The sequence below is a fragment of the Phacochoerus africanus genome, chromosome 5 (genome assembly GCF_016906955.1).
Source record: "Phacochoerus africanus isolate WHEZ1 chromosome 5, ROS_Pafr_v1, whole genome shotgun sequence".
Lineage (NCBI taxonomy): Eukaryota > Metazoa > Chordata > Mammalia > Artiodactyla > Suidae > Phacochoerus > Phacochoerus africanus.
Window position 1 is genome coordinate 3,488,503 of NC_062548.1, and position 26,814 is coordinate 3,515,316.

The 26,814-nt window shown below is 57.3% G+C and overlaps 2 protein-coding genes across 3 annotated transcripts in view; one reads left to right on the forward strand and one right to left on the reverse strand.

Moving 5' to 3' along the window:
- The window catches only part of LFNG (LFNG O-fucosylpeptide 3-beta-N-acetylglucosaminyltransferase), a 98,418-nt gene that overhangs the window by 35,948 nt on the left and 35,656 nt on the right, over positions 1–26,814 (forward strand). For both annotated transcript variants that reach the window (XM_047779429.1, XM_047779430.1), the window contains exon 2: positions 15,358–15,420. The gene's annotated coding sequence lies outside the window, so the exon portion shown is untranslated. The remainder of the gene's footprint in view (positions 1–15,357; positions 15,421–26,814) is intronic.
- On the reverse strand, positions 18,982–20,571 carry GRIFIN (galectin-related inter-fiber protein). The gene is made up of 5 exons (XM_047779433.1): positions 20,511–20,571; positions 20,158–20,237; positions 19,902–20,061; positions 19,353–19,519; positions 18,982–19,173 (listed from the first exon to the last, which is right to left on the reverse strand). Exons 1-5 carry the CDS (start codon positions 20,520–20,522, stop codon positions 19,158–19,160), a joined length of 435 nt encoding a protein of 144 aa, XP_047635389.1. The 5' UTR covers positions 20,523–20,571; the 3' UTR covers positions 18,982–19,157.

The window sequence follows — 26,814 nt, forward strand, 5'->3', positions numbered from 1 at the left end:
GGGGTTTGGCTGGCAGGGACCAGGCACGGTGCCCCAAGGAGGGCTTTGTTTCTGGACTTGCCTCTGGTAACTCCTCAGGGGACCCAGTGCCACCCGCATTCTCCAGAATGTTGTCATCAGGCTGGCTGTGCTCACATTGCCATGTGCAAAGAGGCCAAGCGTGTGCCTGGCAGCGCTGGTTGAGCGCTGCCAAAGAACGCGGCTTCTTCTCCAGCTCTGGCTGGGCCCCCCGCGGACTCAGCGAGGAGACCCCCAAGCTCCAGCTTCTTTACCTGCAAGCTGGCCATCGGCGTGGCCCAAATCCCCAGTGGGGGAAGGTGGAGGGGGAAGGGCTCTGCTGTCACAGGAGGAACTGCGGCTCCATGCCACCCGAGAGGCCAAGGTCATGCCCGCCTGGAGCAACTCTGCCCCCCAGGTGGCCAGACTCTCCCTCCAGGTGGCATCAGCTCCAAGAGTTTGGAGCGACGGAGCTGGCGCAGGGAGGCCACTGATGAAATCAGCTGCGGGAGGGGGAGCCTCCCTGGCCTCCCTCAATCGCAGCCTCCAGGATGGCACCACCTCCTCCCAGAAGCTTCCCCGTGTTTCTCTCCCTGTTCCCCTGACGACCGGGACCTCGCCTCTCCCCGAATCTCAGCCACAGTTGGCCTCTGCATCCCTTGACTTTGACTTCCACCCGTGGCTCGTCTGTCTCCATGATGGACGGTTCCAGAACTCACCCAGACGCAGGTTCTGGTGGGTCCCCTCCCTTACTTTCTTCTGTGAGGAAGGTCTGTTCTGGGCCCCTCTTGGGGGGCTCCAGAGATTGTGGCTGTCTCCCCCGGCTCCTCCTGAGGAGTGGAAGCAGCACAGGCAGTTCTTTCCCGTGTGGCGCCAGTGGGATGGGGCTGCGCGCAGGTGGGCTGTGAGAGTCTCGGCTCACGGAGGCCCAGGCCTCCAGCCTCCTCTGAGTACAGCCTTGGCCGCTGACCCACTTGTTAAAAGGAGGCACGTCTTCCTGAACTAGTGACTTTGATTCAAGTTTTGCTAAAAAAAAATTGTTTTTTTTAATGAAAAGAAGCACAAGAATAGCATTCAAAGTTATGAGTTCTTTTTTTTCTTTCTTTCTTTTTTTTTTTTTTGACTTTTTTTAGTGCTGCACCTGCAGCATATGGAGATTCCCAGGCTAGGGGTAGAATCGGAACTGTAGCCACTGGTCTACGCCACAGCCACAACAACGCCAGATCTGAGCCACATCTGCAACCTGCACCATGCACGGCAACACCGGATCTCTAACCCACTGAGCAAGGCCAGGGATTGAACCAGCAACCCCATGGTTCCCAGTCGGATTCATTTCTGCTGCGCCACGACAGGAACTCCCCAAACTTACTAGGAGTTCTTAATAAAACACAAGATTTGGAAGAAACTGCTGCTTGTAGTGGCCACTGTGTGCTAGTAAGGATAGGATTGGCTACCGTTTATCAAGGTTTACTGGTCAGCACGTGCTGTGTCATTGAATTTTCCCTACAACCCTTTGGGCCACATGCCAATGTAAAATTTTAGTCTGGTAACCTCCCAAAAACTAAAAAATGAGTAAAATTTTTTTTTTTCTTTTTGGTCTTTTTGCCTTTTTTTAGGGCCGCACCTGTGGCATATGGAGGTTCCCAGGCTAGGGGTCTAATCGAAGCTGTGTCTGCGACCTACACCACAGCTCACGGCGATGCCAAATCCTTAACCCACGGAGCAAGGCCAGGGATCGAACCCGCAACCTCATGGTTCCTAGTCGGATTCCATAACCACTGAGCCACGACGAGAACTCCATGAAATTAATTTTAATGGTATATTTCACCCAATGTATCCAAAACATTGTCACCTTGTGAATCACATGAAAATTAGTTGTAAGATATTTTACAGTCTGGGTGTTTGTTCTGTTTGAAGACTGACAGGCCAGTGTGTATTTTACACTTAACAGCACGTCCCAGCTCAGAGTAGCCCTTTTCACGTGGTCACATAGCCGCTGGCCACCATCATGGCCCGTGTACCTTTGAGGAGTGGTTTCCATATCCATTCCCATTTTATAGAGGAGGAAAGTGAGGCTGGAGAAGTGAGACCAAGGTCACAGGTGCCCGAGGCCGCTGCCCAGCACCTGCCCCAGGGGCCTGGCTCTGTCCCCACGGGGGGGCCTTCCCAGGGGCACTGTTGTGCCCTGCAGCCCTGGGAGTGGCCCCCAGCGCATCCCCCGTCCTGGGGAGGGGGCAGGACTCATGCCTCCTCTCCTGCCGACCATGTGCACAAGGAATGTCCTCTCCGGGGAGCCGTCCGGCTCTGCATTGAGGCCAGCAGCCAAGGCAGCCAGGGTCCCAAGAGGGGCTGCACGGGGCTGGGCTGGGCTGGCCTGGCCTCGGAGCCTCCCAGCAGGGGGCAGCCTCGGGTCAGGAATCCCGCCTCGGCTCGGGTAGGGCCCTTCCCCAAGCCTGGCTGTGCCGCAGTGCACTGGTCCGCGGGCACAGGCACCTCCACCGCCCGGAGCAGCTTTCTGCAGTCGGGGGCCAAACCTTAAGACCACTTGAGATGAACCAGGGTCCTGAGGGCGTCTGATTGGCGGAGTCGCTATTGGGGCTGCGGGGGAGGGGCCCTGCACAGACAGCAGATAAAATTACCTGGCCAGTGGTGGCCCCTGGGAGCTCAGAGCCCTGCATGGTGGAGCCAGGAGAGCCCAGAGGGGCCCCATGGAGGGTGAGGGCGGGTTGCCGGGGACCCGATGCGCCCACATCCCCGTCTTCAGGGTGGGTGCTCCTGGGTCCCCCACCCCAGAGCAGAAGCCTGGCAGGAGGTGGCCAAGCCCAGGCTGGCCTGGGGTGGGATTCCCCTCATGAGGCCTGAGATCACATTCTGCTCATCACTTTTCTCTCTGAGGAAGGCCTCCCTCAGGTCCCGCCCTCCCACGGACATGTCCCCAGGGCCTCCTCTCTTCTGGGGGTGACCCAGAGTCAGACCTGCGCCCATACGCGCGATGCTGCTGCAGGACTCAGCCCCGCCCGCCCTGAGTTGGGGACACAGCCCCACCCTACAGCACGCACTTGTTAGCGGGCCCCAAGAGAAATGTCTCTTTGTGTCTTCTGTCCATCTTCTCGGGGTTCTTTTTCTTTTTCCATCGCATATGGAAGTGTCCGGGCCAGGGACTGAATCCAGGCCACAGCTATGACCTACCCCACAGCTGCAGCAACGCCGGATGCTTAACCCACGGTGCCACGGCGAGAACTCCCTCGTGGATTTTTTAATGTAGACAGGCAGACTCTAGGTAGGAGTCCCTTGTCTGCTGTGTGCCTTGTAAATATTTGCTCCCACCCTGCAGTTTGTCATTTTGTCCTTTAAGAGGGTTTTCTACGGAGCAGGAGGTTTTTTTTATTTTGGTGAGTTTCAGCTCGTTGATTTTTCTTTTACAGGCCATGATTTTGGTGTCAGTTCTAAGAGCTCTTCGCCAAGCCCTGGGTCCTAAAGAGTTTCTCTGATTCTATCATGTAAAAGTTTGGCTTTTTTTTTTTTTTTTTTTAGGGCTGCACCCACAGCATATGGAGGTTCCCGGGCTACGGGTCGAGTCGGAGCTGCAGCTGCTGGCCCACACCACAGCCACAGCAACTTGGGATCTGAGCTGTGTCTGCAACCTACCCCATAGCCGACGGCCACGCAGGATCCTTAACCCACTGCGCAAGGCCAGGGATCGAACCCATGTTCTCATGGATGCTAGTCGGGTTTATTTCCACTGAGCCACCGTGGGACCTGCTAAACGTTTTGTATTTTACATTTAAATCCATGATTAATTTTGAGCTGAATTTTAAAAATAAAATGCAACGTTTAGATTGAAGTTTACTTTTTTGCCTGTGGATATTCAGTCATTCCAAGGCTGTTTACTGAAAAGGCAATAACTGGAGTTCCCAGTGTGGCACAGCAGAAACGAACCTGACTGGTAACCATGAGGATACGGGTTCAATTCCTGCCCTCTATCAGTGGGTTAAGGATCCGGCGTTGCTGTGAGCTATAGTGTCGGTCACAGACGCAGCTCAGATCCTACGTTGCTTTGTGGCTGTGATGTAGGCTGGCAGCTGGAGCTCTGATTACACCCCTACCCTGGGAACTTCCATATGCCACGGGTGTGGGCATAAAAAAAAAATCAGCTGGCTGTGCTTATGCAGGGCCTTTTCTAAGATCTCTGTTCCGTTCTGTTGATCTGTGTCTATCCACCCCCCATACCTCACAGCATGGATTGTTGTCACTATTTAATATGGCTTGAAATCGAGTAGAGTAATTCTTCTCACTTTATTCTTCCAAATCGTTTGAACTATTGGAGTTCCTTTGTCTTTGCATATAAGTTTTAGCATAATCTTGTCTATTCTACAAAAACATTGCTGGGATTTTTTACGGGAATTGCACTAAATCCGTATGTCAGCGTGGGGAGAAATGCCATCATTCTATGTTTGGCTTTATAATCCAACGTCAAGGTGTGTCTCTGCACCCACGGCACATGGAGGTTCCCAGGCCAGGGATCGAATCAGAGCTGTAGCCACCGGCTTACCCCACAGCCACAGCCACGCCAGATCTGAGCCGCATCTGCAACCTACACCACAGCTCACGGCAACGCCGGATCCTTAACTCGTGGATCGAGGCCAGGGATCAAACCTGCGTCCTGAGGGATACCAGTCGGGTTCATTATCGCTGAGCCACAGCAGGAACTCCCAAATGTTTGTTTCTTTAAAAACAGCTTTGTCGACGAGGTGAAATTAACACCACATAGCATTTACCCTTCGGGAGGGATTTCTAGTAAACTTACAGGGTTGTGCAGCCATCACCACAATCCACTATTAGTACATCTCCATCGTGCCCCAAGTTCCCTCAAGCCCATTTAGCCCATCCCTGCTTCCGCCGGAGCCCCAGGAAACCACTGACCCGCCTTCTGTTTCTACAGATCTGCTTTTTCTGGACCTTCACAAAGACGGAACCACGCCGTCTGTCGTCCATGGCGGCTTCACTCGGCATCATGTTTTTGAGGCTCATTCAGTCGACACAGGTGTCAGCGCCTCATTCTTGTATTGCTGACCCGAGTTTCCTTGTCCGCACGGCCCCCAGTTTAGCCGTTCCCCAGCTGATGGTCATTTAGATGGTTTCCGGTTGGGGTCTCTTACGGAGACCCCGCTCTGAGCATTCCCACACCTCTGTGAGTCCCCATATGTTCTCATTTCTCTGGGGTAGATTCCTGAGAGGGGAAATGCTGGGTCATACGGAAGTTGGTGCTTAACTTTTCAAAGAAACTGCTGGCCCGTTTTACAAGTGACTGCCTCATTTTGCATTGTCAGCCGAGATGCATGAAGGTGCCACCTGCCCCACATCCTCAGCCACACTGGTTATTGTCTTTCTGATTCTAGCCATCCTAGGAGGTACGAAGTGGCATCTCACTGTGGCTTTAATTTGCATTTCCCTAATGACTAATGAGGTTGAGCCTTCTTTTAGGTACTGTTATCATTTCATGTATCTTCTTTCATAAGCTATTCAGGTCTTTTGCCCATTTTTAACATGAGGTGTGTTCTCACTGAACCGTGTTTGTTATATATTCTGGGTGCTGGTCCCTTATCAGATACCTGCTCTGCAGATACTTTTCTCCTCTGTCTCTCACTTGTTTTCTCTTTTTTTTTTTCTTTTTGGCTGCACCCACGGCATTTGGAAATCCCCCAGCCAAGAATGGAGCCCTTGCCACGAAAGTGACCTGAGCTGCAGCAGTGACCATGCCAGATCCTTATCCTGCTGTGCCACCAGGAAACTCCTCATTTTTTTCCCCCCCATTGGTTGTTTTAGGGCTGCACCTGTGGCATATGGCGATTCCCACACTAGGGGTTGAATCAGAGCTGTAGCTGCTGGCCTAGGCCATAGCCACAGCAACACCAGATCCGAGCCACATCTTCGACCTACACCACAGCTCACAGTAACACCGGATTCTTAACCCACTGAGCGAGGCCAGGGATCAAACCTGCATCCCCATGCGTGCTAGTCAGGTTCATTTCTGCTGAGCCCCAACGAGAACTCCAGGGAACTCCTCATTCTCTTAACAGTGACTTTTGAAGAGAAGTGTTTTCTTACGATGAAGTCCAATTTATCAGTTTTTCTATATAGAGTGTGCTTTTGGTGTCATGCCTAACCCAAGATCACAGAGGTTTTTCACCTGTGTTTTCTTATAGAAGTTGTATAGTTTTAGTTGTTACAGGGAGTTCTCTGCTGCATTTTGAGTTGCTTTTTGTATATGGTGTGAGGTTTTATTGTTTGTTTGTTTGTGGAAAATCCAGTTGTCCCAGTACCGTTTGTTGAAAAGACTATTGTTCTGCCATTGAATTGTCTTTGTATTTTCATTGAAAATCATTCGACCAGAGTCCCCCTTTGTGCCTCCGCGGGTTAAGAACCGAATAGTATCCATGAAGATGCCGGTTTGATCCCTGGCCTTGCTCAGTGGGTTAAGAATCTTGGCATGGCCGCAAGCTGTGGCGTAGGTCACAGATGTGGCTCGGATCCAGTGTTGCCATGGCTGTGGCATAGGGCGGCAGCTGCAGCTTCAATTCAGCCCCTAGCCTGGGAACTTCCATATGCTGCAGGTGTGGCCCTAAAAAGAAAAAAAGAAAGACAGATGGACGGAAGGAAGGGAGGGAGGGAAGGAAATCATTTGACAGTAAACTCAGTGCTGGTTTCTGGGTTCCTAATTCTGCTCCATTGGTCTTCATTCCCAGATGCTGCTGTCTTGATCACTGTGGCTTTGCCGTAAGTCTTGGAATTGGGTCAGCAGGTCCTCCAACTGTCCCCTTTCAAAATTGTTTTGGCGATTCTAGATTCTAGGTCCTTTGAATTTCCGGATAAATTTGGGGCCAGCTTGTCAATTCCTACCCAAAAGAACCCACCGGGAGTTCCACAGATATTATACTGAAGGTGTGGATTAGTCCGGGCAGAATTGAAGGTGGGCCGTCTCCACGTACTTAAATCTTTGTCTCCACGGTGTTTGGTCATTTTATTGATACAAGTCTTGCCCTTGTTTTGCTACAGATATTCTTCAGCATTTTGTTATTCTTTTTGCCTTGGTGAATGGACTTGGTTTCTTAATTTCAATTTCAGAATGTTTATTGCAGTTGCTTTTTGAATACTGATCTTAAATCCTGCTCCCTTGCTAAACTCATTTATTAGTGCTAATAGCTTTGGGGGAAATTCCGTAGGATTTTGTGCACACAGGACTGTCCTGTGTGAATAACAATAGTTTAACTTCTTCCTTTGCAAGCTGGATGCTTCTCATTTATTTCCTTTGCTTTATCTCATTTGATGTGCGCTTCTTCCCCCGGCTGGAGCCTTCGGTGCCATGCTGAGTAACAGTGGCAAGAGCAGATACCCTTCTTTTGTTCTCGATGTTGAGGGGAAAACACAGTCTTTCATCCTGAGTGGGACAGTAGCTGTAGGTGCCTTTATCAGTTTGAGGAAATTCCCTTCTGTTTCTAGTTTGTTGTGAATTTTTATCACGAACGGGTGTTAGACTCCGTCAAGTGCTCTTCCTGAATCTGAGTTTATGTCTTTCATTCTGTTAATGGGATATATTACATTAATTGTTTCGTGCATGTTGAACCAACTTTGCATTCCTGGAATAAATCCCTCTTGGTCGTGGCGTATGTATGGTCCTTTTTACCTGGCGCTATATTCAGTTTGCAGTATTCTTTTTAGGATTTTTTGTATCCGTGTTCACGAGGCTCTTGGTCCGTGGTTTTCTTGAGACATCTTTGGCTTTGGTAGAAGATAATGCTTTCCTCATAGACTGAGTTGGGAAAATGTTTCCTTCTTTACGTTGTGAAAGATTTCGTGCTATGTCTTTAAAGAGTTGGTAGAATTTATCAGTAAGACTGTCTGGGGTGGACTTTTATATGTGGGAAGATTTTATGTTACTGATTGAAGTTCCCAGCTAAGAGTCTTTTCCAATCTTCCCTTGCTTCTTAAGTCAGTTTAAAATTTGGGGTCTTTATGGGAATTTGTCCGTTTTATCTGTTTATTTTGTTAACATAGAATTGTTCGTAATATTCGCTTATGAGCCTGTATTTCTGTAGAGTTGTGACAGCCCCTCTTTCGTTCCTGAATTTGATCATTTATGTTTTGTTTTTTTGAAGTGATGTTTTCAAAGAACCAGTCTTTGGTTTCACTGATTTTCTCTCCTGTGTTTCTGCTTTCTGTCACTGATTTCTGTGTTAATCGTGGTTATTTCCTGTCTTATGTTTGCTCCGGGTGTAATTGACTCTTCTCTTGGTAACTTTTATGGTGGAAACATGTTACGGATTGGCGACTTTCCTGACCTAGGTGTTCAGAGCTGTGATTTCCTGCTAAGCACTGCGTTAGTGGCAGTGCTTGATTTGCTGCGTTTTCATTTTCATTTGGCTCAAAATAGTCTCTATTTTCCCATGCAATTTCTTCTTTGACTCCTATTTTCTTGCAATATGTTCTTTAAGTTCCAAATATCTGTGGGTTTCCCAGATTGTTTTCTGTCGCTGGTTTCTAATTTAATTCCTCTGAGGCTGGAGAGCAGGCTCTGTGTGATTTCAGTCCTCTTAAGAGTATTGAGACCTGATCTGCCCTCTGTCCTGAGACCTTTCCAGGGACGCTCGGGAGGAGTGTTTCTGCCTTTGCTGGGCGGGGCGTCTCTACCTGTCAGGTCAGGCTGGTTGCAGTGTTGTTCAGATTTTCTCTGCCCTGGCTTACGTTCCAACGAGCTGTTTTCTCATCATCAAGTGTGGGGTGTAGAAATCTCCAACCGCATTGTTTAATCTTTTCAATTCTGTTGGCTTTTGCTTCATGTATTTTGAGACTCTTAGGCTGGAGATGTGTGCATTTCTAATTGCTGTGTCATTAGAAACGTCCCTCCTTGTCCCTAGGAATATGACTCTCCTTAGTGTCTATTTGGTCTGATATCAATATAGCCACCCCAGCTGTCTTATGGCAGGCTGTTTGCACATGTGTCTTTTTCTGTGCATTTACTTGCATCGATTTGTGTCTTTGAATCCAAGGTTTAGCTCATGTAGAATTGGATCCTGAATTTAAAAAAAAAGGGGGGGGGAGTTCCCGTCGTGGCTCAGTGGTTAACGAATCTGACTAGGAACCATGAAGTTGTGGGTTCAATCCCTGGCCTTGCTCCGTGGGATAAAGATCCAGCATTGCTGTGGCTGTGGTGTAGGCCAGCAGCTACAGCTCCGATTTAACCCCTAGCCTGGGAACCTCTCGGGTGCGGCCCTAGAAAAAGACCAAAAAAAAAAAAAAAAAATTAATATAGTCTGAAAAGCTCTGTCCTTTGATTGGGGTGTTTAGACCCAAGCTCACATTTAATGTAATTAAAGACATAATTAGTATCTATCAATCTAATTCTCTGATGCTCCAGCTTTACCACTCACGGAATTCCATTCAGTTCTGACGAGAACTACCTGGTGTCAGCACAGACCCTGCAGGTAAAGGGCCCCAGCCCACAAGGCTGCCCCCACTTGAGATGCCAGTTGCAAGTCCCGGGTCCCCAGGCTCCTCATGCTTCTGTCTGACTTGGCTGCACACGCAGAGGCTCCCACAACCCCGTCTCAGGTTCAGAAGCTCAGTGGAATGACTCAGCGGAACTCGCCTAGGATTACAGGTCTGCTGCGGAGGGGTGCACCCCAGGAACAGCCCAATGGAAGAGATGCACAGGGCAGAGTATGGAAGGGGGGGCCATGCAGAGCTTCCTACCTGCTCTGGGCGTGGAAGAGAAGGGTGTGCAGAGCTTCCTACCTGCTCTGGCTGCGCCCCCCTCCGTCCATCCATATGTTCACAACCTGAAAGCCCTCAAGCCCTGTTGTTTAGGGGTTTAGGTGGGGTCCCATGACATAGGTATGTGGATTACATCGTTGGCCATTCCTGATTGAACTCAATATGTGCCCCCCCCACCCCCCAAGGGTGGAGGGAGGTGGCCACAAGTCCCAGCCCTCTAGTCCCTGGGAGAGCTGGTTCCTGGGGCACCCAGCCTTCATCCTGGAGCTGTCTGGGGCACTGGCCCAGCCAGAGTTAGCTCATTCGCATAAACTCAGGTTTGGCCCGGAGCGCTTCTTATGAACCACCAAAGGCAGTCCTCCCACGCGGGGTTCCTAGGGTCTGAGGAGCGCAGTGTCCGGGGCCAGGGACCCGGGACGCAGACACTTTTTTGTTCTGCTCCACTTGGGTTCACGTTTTTGACTTTGCTGTGTATTTTCTGTCCGTCTCCTTTTTCCTTCCTTGTCTCTTCTCTTGCTAACTCCTTTCATGTACTTGGGCAACTACTCATTTAGTGTATCACTTAAATTTCTCTGTGGATTTTTTTTTTTTTTTTTTGGCTTTTCAGGGCCGCACCCACAGCATAGGTTCCAGACTAGGGGTCGATTCAGAGCTGTATCTGCCGGCCGACACCACAGCCGCAGCCACGGGGCATCTGAGCTGCATCTGTGACCTACACCACAGCTCACAGCAAGGTCAGATCCTTAACCCACTGAGTGAGGCCAAGGGTCGAACCTGCGTCCTCATGGATCCCAGTCAGATTCATTTCCACTGAGCCTCCACAGGAATGCCTCTGCTGATTTTTTAACTATATTTTTAGTTCTTTTATTAGTGTTTGCTCTGAAGATTATGTATGCATCTTATTAGCCTCTCCTTCCGATTAATCCTGCCTTAATTCCGTAAAACGTAACTCCGTCTCACTCCACTCTTTTGTGCTGTTATTGTCGTGTATGTTACACCTACATATGTCCTAAATGCAATGGCACAGTTGTTTGTTATATGATACGTGTGCATATATAGCGTTATACTTGGGTAGTTGTGCAGTCACATGTTGTAAAGAAGTAAGAAATGGAAGTATATTTACGTGGCTTTGTACCCCAAGACGCAATCACCCTCCCAGGCTTCTCACGTCTATAGACTGGAGTCACCGTCTTTTGTCCTTTTTTCTCGCCCCGAAGGACCCTCTTTTAGAGTTTATTGGAGGACAAAGTCTGCCAGCACCATTCTCCCTTAGACCTGCTAAACCTGGAAATGTTTTTATAGCATGTTCCTTTTTTTTTTTTTTTGTCATGTGTGTGTGTGTTTTAAAATTTTTTTATTACTCAATGAATTTATTAGGCAGCATGTTCATTTTGGATGGTTTTGCTGGATGTAGGCTCCTGGGTCGACTTCTTTCTCTTTGACCAGTTTGAACATGTCCTTCCCTGGCTTCCCGTCTTTCTCGTCTTTTCTTTTCTTTTTTTTGGCTTTTTAGGGCCACACCTGTGGCATATGGAGGTTCCCAGGCTAGGGGTCCCATCAGAGCTGTAGCCGCTGGCCTACCCCACAGCCACAGCAACGTGGGATCCAAGCCGCATCTGCGACCCACACCACAGCTCCTGGCAGCACCAGATCCTTAACCCACGGAGCGAGGCCAGGGATCGAACCCGCGTCCTCATGGATGCTCGTCGGGTTTGTTCCCTGCTGAGCCACGACGGGAACTCCCCCTTGTTTCTGATAAGAAGCGAGCCATCGTCGCACTGTCCCTGTGTATGTACGAGTTGTTTTTCCCTTGCGCTTTCGTAATGGTATCTTTGTGTTTGATTTGAACCTTGTGGTGGCCACAGGATGGTGGGTAAAACCATAGACTCATCCTTGCGCCCTTCCTTCAGGGCCCAGGGCCCAGGGCCCAGCAGACAACACTGAACAGCCCCTCCTTGGCTGGTCCAGGGGACCAAGGGGGGTCCAGCCAGACCTTCCAGCGCCTGCAGCCTCTGAGATTCGCTCTTCCTCACGCCAAGGCCCCACAGCACGGGGGAGGGACAAGTTTCCAAAGAGAAGCTGGTGTGTGTGGAAAGGGGCAGGCGACAGCGTCCCTCCCGGCCGCACGGGGAGGAGCTAAGGAAGGCGACAACTTCTAGGGAGGATTCTTGCCAGGGGTAGAATTGGCAGACGGGCCTCAGGCCGAGTGGTCAGTGGGAGCAGAGGCTTGGAGGTTCCAGGGCGTTCGAGCATCGCGGGTTCCTGTCTGCCTGGGAACGGGAGCTGGTGAGGCCCCCGGTGTTAGCTTGGGCGTGTTTGTGATCTTAGCAAGGCTGTCATTGTGCCGCTGCTCCCTTGCAAATGTGGGGCGTCTGCTCATCGCCTGATTGCCTCCTCCCAAGGCTGGCCCCGACGCCCCGGTGCGCTTCTCCAGGCCTCAGCCTCCGGCCCACCAAAGCCAGGGCCCCGCGCTCGCCGTCCCGCTGCTGAGGGGCTGGAGCGTGGGAAAGCACTCGCGCTTGTGCCAGCCCTGGCTCCTGCATGCTCGCCACACTCTGCCGCCCAAACAATGCCATCCTCTGAGCAGAGCCATGGGTGGGCCGTAACCATGGCGAGGGCCTTGCCAGGCAGCAGAGCCAACTGCCTGTCCGGGGTCATCCGGGCCTGCGGCCCTGGTTACCGCTTTGTCCCGCAGGCTGGAACTGGTCCCGGGCTAGCAGGCTCTGAATGGCGGGCTGTCCGGGAGGGCAGTGCTTCCTGCAAAGGAACGAAGCTCTTGGCTGGAAAGGTGAGGCGGCAGAGTCCTCTCTGGGGTCCTGAAACCGCAGCCAGCTTCTGGTCGGAGCACAACCGGGTCACTGTCCTGCTGGTGGTGCCTGCTTGCAGGGCCACAGGAACACCCCACCCCACCCCGCCAACAAGGCACAGGGCCCGGTGCTCCCGGAAGGAAGCTGCCCCCTTCTCCAAATTCTGGGATGTTCCAGGCAGCTGGCCAGGGTACGTGGGGCCCCCTCCGGCCTTCCGCCAGGCTCCTTACAGCCACTGGCTCTGCCCGCTTCCCGCTCCCTGCCTGTCCCAGCGGCTCCCCTCAGACTCGCAGGCCCTGAGCATGAGCGTGAGGCCTCCGCCAGGGTCCAGGGAGACCAATTCCTCCCTCACTGTGAGGGTCCGAGTCCCCCCAAAATCATCTTTCCAGAACCCACCATTGCAAGCGCAAAACCTCATTTTTTAAAATATGAAGGGAAAAGCCACAAAAATGGCACTGAACCGATAGATGTTTTTCCAACCATACCCACTCAAATATCTAGAAGACTCGAATCAGATTGCTTTGGGTCTGCCAGCAGCATGCTGTGTGACCTCAGGTAGATGTCTTCCCCTCTCTGTGTCTGAGACGCCTCATCTATAAAAATCGACAACGGGACCAACCTCACAGGGCTCCTGTGTAGAGAAATGAGGTCACCTCTAAGAGTTTAGAAAGGACATCTGAGCCCCTGAGAGCCTGGCCCCATGTCCCAAGCCTCCAGTGTTCTCATATTTTTCACACGTGACCCCCTTCTCAGCCACATATACTGCCCACCCCGACCCCCCACCACCCCGTGCCACAGCTGGGCTTCCTTAACCCCTGAAGTCCTCACTGGGACATCAAGTTCGGAGGGACAGTGAACAGAGAGGGAAATGGGTGTGGGGGTTGGGGTGTGGCCCAGACTCTGGGGGAGGGCTGCCCCTCCCCCAGGGAACGGGACTGACCTGTCAGAGATGCTACCCCTCCCCCAAGCTGGGAAGGGGACCCTGCCCCCCTGGAGGGGCCTCAGAGGAGGCGGGCGCCAGGGAGGCTGGGGAGGTGGTGTCTCTCTCCCGCCTAGTTTATCGGCTCCCAGCAGGTCTCTCCTCTTCTTGGGGCACCTTGGCCCACCCGGGCGGGTGCTCTGGGCCATCCCGCCCCTCCCGGCCCTGCTGGCGGGCTAGGGAGGTCTGGGGAGGGGACTTTTCCCCTGTCTGTCCTCCCTTCCCGTGGGGACCAAAGACATGGCCAGGAGGTGGGGGCTGCAGCACAGAGAGGCCAGCAAGACCCCATCCTCAGAACAGAGGCCCTGCCCCCAACAACAACCAAGGCCATGGCTCGGAGAGGACACTGAGCCCACTTGGCTCTGGGACCCCGCCCCTCCACGGGCCTCCCTGGCCTGGACAAGTCATGCCCCAGGACCCGCCAGGCTGCCTGCCAGAGTGGACGGCCGCAGTCAGGCACCCGCACCGGCACTACATCCGCCTCCCGGAGGAGAGCCGGTGGGCTGGGGGCTCGATGCCAGCTTGATGAGCCCACCCCCACCCCCACCCCAACCAGTTGGCAGATGCCCATGGGGTGCCCTGCAGGGAAGGGCTGCCGCTCACAGGATGGGCTGGGGGTTTTGCCTTGGCTGGAGTGGAGGGCCCCCTGGTGCTGAAAAGACAGCTCCAGCCTGCAGGATAGGAAGGGGTGCTCAAGGGAGGGATGCACCCCCTCCTCCTGGCCACATGCACGCTGACTCAGGGGGTCCAGGGCTCCAGCCCAGGCGGGAAGGGCAGCTGGGACAAGCGACCGGTCAGACCACGGCCCCTGGCTATTGTTGATGGACGCTCTGCTCCCCCTCCCCCTTCTGCCCTAAGCAGACAGGAACCCCACTGGGGATGTCACTGGAGCCCCCTGAGCATACTGCCCTGGTGGCCCCCAGTACCGGGTCAGGCCGAGACCTAGGCACAGTTGGAGCTCGGTGTAGCCTTCCTGCAGCCCCTGTGCTCACAGTGGCCGTAAAGGAGCCATGGCAGCCCTACCCAACCGGAAGCAGGAATCAGCTGAGCGGAGGCACAGGAATCCTGGCTGGGGCGCAGTGGGGGACCCTCAGCTGTGCCGGGTCAGGCTGGCGACATCCAGGGGGCCTGGCAGGCAGCAGATGTGGCCCGAGCCTGTGCCCCTCGGTGGGGAGGGGCAGGGGTGTGTGTCGACCGCATCCTATCGCACTAGCCAAGTGCCGCGGGCTCCTTGCAGCCACCGCCCTGCGCGGAGCTGGAAACTGAGGCTTGGAAGTCGTCATCTGCTCAAGGCCTTGTTCAGCCCAGGGCCAGGGCCTGGGTTCGGCAGGAGAGCTGACCGGGAGGGCCTGGCCGCACCTGATCTCTGTCTCAGCCTCTGGCCTCAGACCCAGTGTGTCATTCTGCGTCTCAAGCCCAGGAATGCATACCCTCCCACTTCCACGCTGGAAGCAGGTTTCTGCAACTGCAGTTGGGGTTGAGGAACCCCATGTCTGGCGCCCTCTGCTGGCCGGTCTGTTCCTCCTCTGGTCGAGAGGCTTTAGGAAGGCTGTGGAATTTGGGCTGCGTGGGGTGGGGTGGGGTGGGGACAGGAAGGCAGCTCCCCTGTGGGGTGACCGATAACCTAACCCTGTCCCAGTGGGACAGGACAGGACAGGACTAGAGTGGGCTTTAGAGCAGAGGTCTTGAACCAGTCCCCCCGGGGCTGCTTGGAGGTTGATACCCCGTTAAGTGTCCATAGTGGCCAGTCTTTCAAAACAGAGCTTCCTGGACCGCATCTTAACTTCCGGTTTTTTTAATCAGGGCACCTGCCGACCCTGGACCACATCTTCCTGTGCATCGTTGGAAGGAGCTGAGCGTGATGGGGTGAGTCCTGGCCTCATTCAGTCCTGTGGCCCCAAGGGCATTTGAGCTCTCTCCTTGACCATCAGGCAGTGGTGGTGGTGGCAGCCTGTGGACCTGACGCTCCGAGGGCCAAGCCTCTTGTGAGGGCAGCTGCATCTCCTCAGGCGGGGCTCGCCTGGTGGATCTGCCTTCATGCGTATACCAGACCCGACGAGACCTGGGGGGCCCTTGCAGAGATTCGGTGCAGCCGGTCAGGAGCAGGGGGGCTTCCAGGCTCCACTCTTCCAGCTCCTTTAGCTGGAGAGCAGCACCGGCTGCGTCAAGGGGCTCGTGGGCTCCTTCCGAGGGCGTCTGCCATGGCACGCGGGAGGGTGGGGGGGTGGGAATGCGTGGGGGCAGGAGCAGAACTTGCTCCCAGCCAGCAGGAAAATGGGCTACGATGGTAGGTAGTGAGCTTCCCGTCCCTGGAAGAGCTCAAGAGGGTCTGGTTCCAGTCATTTAACCGATACGAATGGTGCCTCTGGTGTGCCAGGCTGTGTTCCAGGCATGAGAAGTCCCCTGGTGAGCACACAGGCCAGCCGGCCCTTGTCTAGGGGCTGACCTTCCAGTGGGGGAAAGAGAGCTGGCAACCTGTGAGTAGATAAACCTCTGACCTATAATTTGCTGCCTGGGAACACATGCAGCAGTGATGGAGGACAAACTCAGCCAGGGAGGCTAGAGGTCCCCCGAGGAGGCAGCAGCTGACCAATGAGAGGAGCCGTCCAGGCTGAGCGCTGGGGAAGAGTGTGCAGGGAGGTGCAAAGGCCCTGGGGCAGAGAGGGCTCAGTGTGCCCCAGGACCGGAAGGAGTTGGACGCGCCAGGGGAGAGGTGAAGCTGGAGGTGCAAGGTTCGGGAGCCAAGGGGAGGGGTTGGCTTTGGGCTCATCTCCCCAGGGCAGGAACCACTTTAAATGGGACAGGAGGTGGCAGTGGAGGCTTCTTTGATTCTCCAGCTGCCTTCGGGAGGGGGCGTCTCTAGCTCGTTCAAGGCTCTGAGTGGTTTTCTCCCAGTCGATCATTCATTCATTCACTTATTCATTCAGCAAACATTTCCAGAGCTAGAGGGGCTCCGGATCATCTGGGGTGGGGGCTGCTGTAAGACCTGGTCCTGGGCCTCTGGAAGAGGCATTGTGATGAGGGTGGCAGATGGAGACAAGCCCAGGGCATAGGAGCCCGGCCCAAGTCAGGGAGGGCTTCCCAGAGGAGGTGTCATCTGAGCTGAGGGAACCCCTGGCAGTTCTGGCCACAGGACTGCAGTGCTGGGCTGAGCCATGGTTACAGAGGTCACCCCACTTGGTGCCCAGAACAATGGGGGTCACGGAAGGGTTAACACAAGGCATGCCGCTCCTGCAGCAGGACCCTCTGAGATTCTAGCTCCTTGCACCCACTTCATAGCCGAGGAGACTGAAGCTCAGGAATGCATTGGTTCTGGGGCCCCTGAGATCTGATTTGCCCCACAGAGGGGCTGGTTCGAAGCTGACTCAGCTCAGGCCAGTGGCAAGGGATGGTGTGTGTGTGTGCGCACGTGCGTGCATGCGTCTCTGTGTGTGTGTGTGCACCTGTGTGTGAGAAGTCCGTCAGATCTGGATTTTTTGGGCTCCACCCCTTATCTGCTGAGCAACCCTAGGCAAGTCACTTAACCTCTCTGAGCCCCTTTCGCATCTGGCTAAGTTCCTAGGAGATGGTCTAGACCTAGCCCTTGGGCAGAGCCCAACAAAGTTGGGAGTCAGTGTGTCTGACTGAGCCCAGGCAGTCCCCAGACTTAGCAGCACCTGCTCCAGACGGAGTTCAACCAAACCTGGCGTATTCTGTGCTCCCCCCGCCCCTACTCCCAGCTCACGTTGCTACCAGGGAGCCAGTTTCAACCCCAGGAGGGGAGCCCTTTGTCTCCAGGGAGGCCAGGCCCAGAGAAAGTGAGCAGCCCGCTCAGGTCCTGAGCAGGGAGGCCCCATCAGTGGGCTTGGGGTCCCTAGAAAAGCGGGAGCAGCCTGGCCTGATCACAGCCCCAGGCCCCTTTCCTGCTCCCCCCAACAGTGCTGTCCAGGGCCTGGTCAGCTGCATGTCCACTAGCCCACCGGTCCCCGGCTCCTCCTGGCTGATATAAAAGGCCAGGCCTCTTGCAGGAGGGGGCGGGAAGGGGCTCCTGGGCCAGCTGGGCAGGGAAGTGAGCGGAGACAGGAAGGAAGCCGCACTGCTGGAGTCTGGGGCCACCATTGTCGCACCTGGGGGTGGGGGCGCTATCGTCTCCCCTCTGTCCTGCTCAGCTGCCTCCCCGCCACCCGGGATGGCTTCTCAGCTCTGGAGGGCAGGGGGTCACTGGGCCCTCCCCTCTCCAGGCCCCACCCTGCTGCTGGCTTCTTCCCCCACCCAGCCTCAGTTTCCCCCTTTGCAGAACCTTAGAGGGCAGATCTGTGTCCGGCCTGGAATTCCTGCAGGTGACATCGTGACGAGTGCCAGCCATCTCTCTAGTGCTTCTCCTGAGTCAGCTCACTGGAGCCACATGGTTCCCCATGCGCTGAGGGCTCTCCTTGTCCCCAGGCATTCAGGGACTTGCCCAGGGTTGCACAGGGAGCAGAGCTGGCCCTCAGGTCCAGGCAGCTGGTTCTACAGCAGCCCCTCGCCTGTGCTATAGCTGACCTGCTCCTTTTCTCTGAATGACTCACTCGTAAAGGTTAAGTACCTATTAGGCTTCATCCTAAACTCTGGCATTGCCCGTTTCATTAAGATAGAGAGAGAGATGGAGTTCCCGTGTCGTCTCAGCAGTAGCAAACCCAGCTAGTGTCCATGAGGACACAGGTTCCATCCCTGGCCTCGCTCCGTGGGTGAAGGATCTGGTGTTGCTGTGAGCTGTGGTGTAGGTTGCAGACTCAGATCCCGAGTTGCCATGGCTGTGGTGTAGGCTGGCCGCTGTAGTTCTGATTCAACCCCTAGCCTGGGAGCTCCCATATGCCGCAGGTGCGGCCCCAAAGAGACAAAAAAGAGAGCGAGAGCGAGCTGGATGGATGAGCTGGGGGTTCTGAAATCAGGGCTGGGAGACTCCCAGCTGTGCCCCCTCTCCCCAGACCTGCACCCGCCCCCCAGGCTCCCTCCCCCTGAGACACGCACAGAGTGGGGCAGGGACAGGAGCCGTCCTCCCTTCCTGGTGGGACCCTTCCCTCCCTCCTACAGGAAGTAGGAGAGGAGAAAGTTTGGGGACCCCCTCGGCAGACCGTCCTGACCGGGCAGGATGCGTCCCCTGGGTCGGAGGGCAGAGCTGCAGGGCTGTGAGCCCGGGGTCCTGGGTGAGGACCAGCTGGGACCTTCTGGCCTATGACCGGGATGCTCCCGTCCTCAGATCCCACCACCATACCCGCCCTAACCCAGGCCGTGGCCTCCCTGCAGACCTGGGTCCACCTGCCCCACCACAGACCATCAGTGTCCTGGGATGAGATGAGGGGTCAGACTGTCCCCAGGACGTAGGACTCAGGGATGCTTGGCCCTGGCCCTGGCGGGAGTATCTGGAGCTGCATGGAATCGCCCCGGCCCCGGCCCAGACCCCCTCACAGTAGCCAGGATCCTGCAGCCTGCTTAGACTTTATTGAAGGTAGAGCTGGAATGGGGGCGGGGGGCGGGGGGGTGCCCAGGACTACAGAGCCCTCCCCCCAACTTCCCCAAGGTGGGCTTCACTGGACGTGGGGTGGCCAATGGCCACGGCTCGCTCCTGGGACTTCAGGCACAGCTCAGTAGCCCCCTTCCCTGCAAACATCCAAGACGCCGCCTCAGCCCCAGCCCCCCGCCCCAGACTCGCGGGGTGTGGATGGTGGACCCCGCAGGGTGGGAGGACCCAGCCCACAGCCCCCACCCCCACCCGGCGGATGGGGTCCTGGGTAAAGATGTTGCCGTGGGGGGGGCACTGGCGGGGACAGGAACGTTACCCCCAGCTCAGGCCTCTCCTGGCCAGCTCCACCTGGGCCAGCCGGTGGTCACTCAGCACCTGCACCCGGGTGATGGCGGCCAGCGGCCTGTGGCGGTGGGCGAACTGCAGCACCTTGTGCTCCTGGGCGTGGACGTGGAAGTGCTCCGCATCCGAGCTGACCTCCATCTGGGGGCAGGGGGACAGTGACCACAGCCCCCCGGGCCTCTCTCCTGCCCCTGCATTGAGCTCAGGCGGCTCTGAGTCCAGGAAGCACAGCCGGAGGCCCAGGGTCCCCTCCGCACGTGGAACCCCGTCATGCAGTACCCCCCACCCAGGGCAGTTCTGAGGCCCCTGCTGGGAGCCCTTCCTCTCTCCTCAGAGGGGTGGCTGGGGGCCCGCAGTGAGACTCCTGCCCTAGCCGGCTGACCTGTAAGCACCTACAGTTAGTTCCCCCCGCCCCCCCGCCCCAGGGGCCCCGGCTGCTATGCAGCATCCCTCCCACCAAGCAGCGGGCGCCTGATGCGACCACGGGCGCCCCTCCCCCATGGGCCTCCCCCACCCCCATCACCTCGAAGGGCTCCCCGAGCACCAGCGGGAAGACGGTGGACACCTCCTCCTGGCCCCAGCGACCGCCCTGGAAGGTGTTGGCCACGATGCTGGCGCTGGAGAAGCGGGGCTTGATATGGAGGACGATGTCCCCCGCCTCCGACAAGAAGTTGATCTCGAACCTGGGGGCATCACGGGGTCCGTGAGAGCTGCAGACGCCTGAGCCGTCACCCGCCCAAGGCCGGGGAGGGGACCCCGGGGAGGGCGATGTCCCTTACTTGTCCTCTCCAGAGTCAGAGTGTCCCTGGACCAGCAGGTTCCAGCCGGGGGCCAGGCCCCCTGCATAGAAGGCTTCAAACTGCAGACAAAAGAGGGGACAGAGACCCCTGGCGTGTGGCCACCCACTTGTCCGGAGGCTCCCCTCCCACCACCCAGGGTGCTCTCTGCTGGGACCCTGGCCCCCTGAGCAACGTTCCCTTCGCGACGAGGCGGCAGGGGTCTAAAGGCAATGCCTTCGCAGCCTGATGAGCGGGGGTCCTGGTGAGCAGGCAGCTCTGGGCGGGAGGAGCGCAGCTGACTTGGGGACCCCACCAGGCCCTGCTCCCGTCGCCCGAGTCCAGGTCTCACCCACCTGCAGTGCCATCTCCCCAGCTTCTGCTGGGCGCAGCGCGAGCCTGGGGATATAGGCGGGCTGGGCGGGGCGGGGGTGCGGGAGCCCCACCCCGGGATGGCCTGGTGAGCTCATTGCCCTTCCCTGCCCCCACTCCCCACCCCCCCATCCTCGGCTTCCCCCCTCCCCCACCAGCAGGTCCTCCATTCAAGCCCCAGGACAGGGCGGCCCCCTCCTCACCCTCCTTTCCTCAGGGGCCTGTCTGGCTCTCCAACTTCACTTCTTAGGATCCTCCACCCACCCCGAAAGCAGCTTCTACCCATTCTCGTGGGAAGGGCGGGGCTGAGGCAGCAGCCCACCCAGCCTTGACCTCCAGGATCTCAGGGGCCCAAACCCTCCCATCTGGTCTAGCGAGGGGGCCGGGGGAGGGCTCTCAACCCTGCCCTGGGCTTCGGGGGCCATTTGGCCACCTGGCACCCCAAATCCACGTCCCCCAGCCCAGCCTCCCCTGGCTGCCCTGTTCCAGCGGCTCAGCTGGCCCCACGGGGCAGAGTCGGGATTAGGCTGGGCCGCTGTGGTCAGCGCATTCCAGGGCTTGGGTGGACAGACGGGCTGGGGGAGGGCCTTTCCCACACCCCCTCGCCCCTCCTGGCCTGGCTCCTGGGCCCCTCGCAGCCGAGCTGGGGAGGGGGCCAGGCCGGGGGCCCTCGGGAAGCCTGCTGGGGAGACAGGCAGAGTGTCCCCAGGCTTTGGGGGCAGCTGTGGTGGGGGAGCTGCACTGTCCGGGACCCAGAGAGGAGCCAGGCTGGGCGCAGAGCACCAGGCTGCTGTGTGTGGTGAGCATGCCGTGAGTGTGCCGTGAGCAGGTGGCTGAGGGTGTGAGCAAGTGTGCAGGTGAACGTGTGTGTCGGTGTGCTGAGCCGGGGACCCAGTGGTGGGAAAACTCGAGTGTGCGTGGACAGTGAGCCCCTGGGTGTGCGGGGTGTCCTGTGCCAGGGTAAGCGTGTGTGGCTCTGGGTGCGGCTGCTCTTTCCCTGCCCAGTGAGTCTCAGGATAGGCATGTACCTGGCTCGCCAGCCCCTTAGGGGTGATCAGCCAGGAGTGCCAGGCCCTCAGAACCCCAGCACTCCCCTTGAGCCATTATTCCCTCCGACCCCTGGTGGTCCCGCCCGGCCTCTCTCCACGGTGCTGGTGATGGGCGTGTGCCTGTCATTTTTGATGAAGGGGGTGATGCTAAGGCCAAGGCTGGGAAGGGACACGGAGGTGGCCGCCACCTCCAGCGGGCAGTGCGGGCCGTTCCATCCAGCCCTGCCTGCAGGGGGCAGCCCTGAGCAGCAGCCCTGCCTGCCTGAGCCTGCTTGCCGTGGAGTTTTGGCTCAGTTGCACATCGCTGTGGAGGGTCCCCGCCCAAGGCAAAGAGCTTGAGGACCCCTGATTCAGGCAAGCCTGTCCCTCTGAACCTCCGCCTCCCCGTCCGGGCAGTGGGTGTGTGTTGCAGGGAGCACACTGGGCTGGCCTAGTCACTCCAGCCTGGAGGGCTCAGAAAGCCCAGTTGGGACAAAGCCGGCACTGGGCCTCTGCCCACCATGACACCTGTACCTGGCATGAGCCCGCACCTAGCCAGGCCTCTATGCAGGGTAGGAGCCAGGAGCGGCAGAAGCTCTCAGTGCCGGGGGTAGCCACGGGCCCAGAGGGCCCCAGTGAGCCCAGGCCCCACATGGCCAGCCCACCGCAACGTAGTGGAATGCAGGTCGGCCCCCGCCCGTCCTCTGGGACAGTGCCCCCACATTTAGGTGCTGGCCGGCGGGGGCTGGGAGCAAACAGACCTGCCCAGACAGACACCGCCCTCCTTTCCCGGATGTGTGGTTTTGCCCTGGGCTGTAGATCTCCATGGGCTCCTGAGCAGCCAGCAGGGTCTCCACCCCGCTCCATGGGGGACCTTCTCCAGGATGGGGGCTTGGGCTCAGGGACCCACCTAAGCCCCGGGGCCGCCATCGCCAGGTGGCGCCAGGCCTGGGCCAGTACTCGGGGACACCCCCATGGTGTAGAGATAGCCACCATCCACCAGGAGCCCGCTCCGCCAGGCACTCAGCTAAGCGCTTTGCAGGCAGCCTCACAGGTCCTGCACCAGATCTAAGGGCACAGAGAAGTTAAGTAACTTGCTCAAGGTCACACAGCTAGGGAGTGGCAAAGCCAGGGTTTGCACCCAGCGGTCTGCTCCTGGGTGTGGAGCCTCTTGCCAGGCCAGGATGGAGGGTGATCAGGGTTGGCTTCCTGGAGGTGGAGGCATCTAAGTACAAATTAGAAGGTGGTAGGAAGAGCAAGAGCAGCATAGCTAGGCCCAGGGCATCGATGCCAGGCAGGGTCTGACATACCTCAGTGGTCCCAGAGGCCTCAGGCATAAGCCCCCTCTTCCTGAGACAGCTGACGTCTTTGGAGGAGGCCAGCACAGGCTTCCTGGGCTTCGCGGGGTCAGGCACCATTGCGCCGACCTGAGTGACGAGGAAACAGGCACAGATGGAAGGAAGCTGCGCCAGAGCCCTGGAGTGAAGGACAGTGGCAGCGGACGTCAGCACCCCCTCTGCACCCCCAGTCCAGTGCTCCCAGCACCCCCTGTTGCGTCCCGTGCCCCCACCCCAGCACGAGCACCCAGCCCAGCCCACCAGTGACCGACTCCAGGTCCAGGGTCGGTGGGTCTCGGGCTGGGCCAGGCTGCCCTCAGAGCCCTCTTCAGGCTCCAAGTCCCTCCCAGGACCCCCCGTCCCACCCCCAGCCCACATCTGGAAGCACTCAGTGACAGGTCAGCACGGAAATTCTCAGCCTCCACTTGGCAGGGAAGCAGGGAGCTTCTGCCAGGCGGGGGCCCTCTCGTGCCCAGGACACACAGCTTCGGGCCAGCTGTCCCCAGCTGGGCACGGGTGGCCTCGGCACAGAGGCCTCACCTCTTCTCCCTGCTGCTGCGGCCGTGGCGTGAGCGTGCCCCCGGGTCAACAGAGAGTAAGGACGGTTGGAAAGCCCTGCGCACCCTCGCACAGCTCGGGGAACAGGCCAGGAGGCGAGGGGCTGGCTGGGAGGCAGCTTCGGCGGGGGCAGCTCTGGCTCCTGTGCCCCTTCCTGGCCCCTTGTAGGACGCTGACCGTAAGGCCTGTGAAAAGATGGAGCTGCCCAGGGCTGGGGAGGGCTGCTGCAGGGCCGACGGGGACCCCAGGGCTCCGGGGAGGGACAGCAGTGTCCCGATGCTCCCTCACCTGAACCTTCTGAATTCTCTTCAGCCACACCCTGTCCCGAGTCCGCTTCTCTCAAAGCTGAGTTGAGTCTCATAATATCGCCCTGGGCCTCTCCCTCCCCGAATTGCACTCTGTCAAGCGCGGCAGAGGTCATTTCCAGTCCGAGCCATTCGCCGAGGCCCTGCTTCGTGCAGGAGCTGCCGTCCGTAGGAGGAGGCCCGTCTGAGCCTGATGCATGCGGGCACCTCTTCCCCCTCACCTGCCAGTACCCATGCAGCTCCCGGCACACAGTAGGTGCTCAGGAAAATGCAGTGACTGAGGACCATGCCCCTCGGGGCAGACGGAGGCCCCAGGCCCAGGGAAGGGAGAGAAGAGGAAACACAGCTCATCTTGGCCACAATTGCTATTACTTGCCCGCTGAGTCCCTACTGTGTGCTCAGTACTGTGCTGAGTGCTCGTCCTTCATTCCTCCACCAGGTGGGTTACCAAACCCACATCACAGCCAGCTGCCCATTCGGTCACTCAGCAGATGTTAGCTGAGCACCTGCTCTGTGCCAGGCCCTGTGCTATGGTTCACAGGACAGACAGACACACAGAGCCCGTGCCCTCACGGAGCTGCCAGTGTCTGAGGAAGGGAGAGAACATTAACTGTCAAACCCGGCATCCCATTGTTGAATTATTATTAGGATAAAAGTTCTGAAGGGAAAATATGGGGAATGGTAATCGTGTACGGGGTGGGGGGGACCTGGACTGACATGGGCTGGTCAGGGGAGACTTCCTGGAGGAGGTGATATTTGAGCTGAGCCCTCAAGAGAAGGAACTAGCCAGAAGGGAAGGAAGAGTGTTGCTGGCAAAGGGAACAGCATGTGCGAAGGCCCTGGGGAGGGAAGGGCCAGGATAGGGAAGACAACTCCCCAGCCCACTTCTGCTGCCTGGCTGAAGTCCCGCCCTTCCCGTCCCCCACCCAGGCACCATTTTCCACTCCCTAATGTGGCCCTGCATTGTCCCGGCCAAGCCACCCACCCAGTGCCTTGCCATTGTCTGTGTCTCATGCTTTCCACCCCTGAGTCTCTTATCAACAGAGAATCGCGGACTTGGTGGCACATGGGTGCTGATAAGGCTTTACTGCAGCCAGTGCCAAGCAGGGGCTGCCAGACCTGACACCACCCCTCTTGCTGGCATGGGCGTGCCAGTGGCGGCCCAAAGACACTGGGCAGCAGCCTGGCCTCCCTCCTGTGGGGACTCTGCAGGGCTGACCCCTTGGGGTCACCCCTCCCGCTCCCCACCTCTCCCGCCACGCCCTTGCCAATCCAAGCAGGACCACCTGCCCCTGCCAGCCAGCCAGTTCTTGCCCCTCCCCGGGCCTCGGTTTCTCCATCTGAGGTTGAAAATGAGACAGTGAGTGTGGCCTGTGAGCTCAGCTGGGGACAGAAGCAAGATTGGCCTTGGCCCCAAGGAGGGTCGGGGAGTGGGGCTCTGGGCAGTCCAAGCCACTGAGACACCATGCCACTGGGGGTGAGGCTGGTGTTGTTCCCTCCCTGCCAGGCCTGGGCCTTAGGCAACAAATAGGGGATCCTGCCCAGACAAGGGCTCTCCTGTTGGGGGCGGGTGCAGAACCTACTCCCCACCAGGCCTCAGCCCCTGGGAGGGGGGCCATACCCCACTCTATTTCACCACTCGTTTATAGAGGCGGCAGCTAAGGCTCAAGGGGAGTCCTAACTGGCCCAGGTCCATGCAGCCAGTTGCTGGTGGAGCCAGTGTTCTTGGTCACAACTCTCAGAAGTGGGGCCAGGACTGGGGTGGCAGGACAGAGTCCCCCAGTGTCCCTCCCTCATTTTCCAGCTCCACGGCTATAGTTCTTGGCTCTGCATGTGTTAGAAGGGGCCCCTTCCTTTGCAGTCTTCAAAGTGAGTTCATGTCTGTTCGTGGCCCTGCTTGGAGGGGGCTTTGTGCCCATTTTACAGATGGGGAGACTGAGGGCACTGAGGGCAGCGTGCACGTGTCCCTGGTGAGGCATTGCCATGACCTTTCGAGGGGTCCGTCAGGAGCCCTGTCAAAACGATGCGCTTGAGAGACTCCAAAAGCCCTTGGTGGTGCCACTTGGGGTCTGGGGCTGAAGGAGAGGCCCCCCTCCATGGCCCTGGATCGGGTGGGGTGGGACTTGGCTCGACCTGTGGGACCCTCTTGGGCTTTGGGCCACTACCAGCCAGGGGTGAACCCATGAGGGCAGCCATCTTTGAGGAAGCTCAACCAGCCCAGACAGGTCTGTCAGAAAGGCGGCCTGGGCTCTGCGGCCACTGGGCAGGCACAGTAACGGGTGAGAGACCTTGCTGGCAGGACAGGGGCCGGGGGCCAGCTGGGCTGAGCAGGGTGGAGCCGCCGGCTGACATCTGGCCTGGAGGAATGTAATGCTTTCTGCAGCTGGGCTCTGGGCTCCAGGAGCCTCCAGGGAAGCAGGCTGGGCCAGGTTTATAAACAGACACTGCAGCAGCCCGGATTTGAGGAAGGAAGAGCTGGGAATCCAATTAGATGAGAAAGTGGCTGGGGGATCCTAGAGTGGACCTGAAGATGGAGCTGCTGGAGCCTCAGGCATCCTGAGGGCCCCTCCCCCAGCACCAGGCCAGTGATGGGGACAACGAGGAGGACACAGGACCCCAGACGTGGGTTCAAGCCCCCATTCTGTGGAGTGTAGACCTCCATGTGCTGTGCTGAGACCTGGGGCCCTGACCCCTCCCTGGATGGAGGCGAGGCAAGGGGAGAAGGGCCAGACCCACGCAGCCCTCCATCCCTCACTCCCAAACCTTTCCCGAGTGCCTACTGCGTGGCCTTGTGGGGGCGACATAGAGCACGCACTGCACGGGGGAGACAGATACAGCTCCACCAATCCTGCATGTTCTAGATGGGGATTTGTGCTGGGGAGAATGTAGAACAGGGCAATAGCATTAAACAGCTCGAAGCTGTGCCGTCCAGTTCAACAGCCCCCGATTGCACTTAGACGTCATGCCCCTAAGATGTGTGAATTGAGATGTGAATATTAAAAAAAAAGAAAGAAAAACACTAGGGAGTTCCTGTCCTGCGCAGCAGAAACGGATCTGACT

What these genes read in the sequence shown, in the direction of transcription:
- GRIFIN (XM_047779433.1), bottom strand. An exon ending in TCTGACTCTGGAGAGGACAA is followed by an intron (nt 20,062 to 20,157) that starts GTAAGGGACATC and finishes TGATGCCCCCAG; the next exon opens with GTTCGAGATCAACTTCTTGT. An exon ending in TGCTCGGGGAGCCCTTCGAG is followed by an intron (nt 19,520 to 19,901) that starts GTGATGGGGGTG and finishes CCCTGCCCCCAG; the next exon opens with ATGGAGGTCAGCTCGGATGC.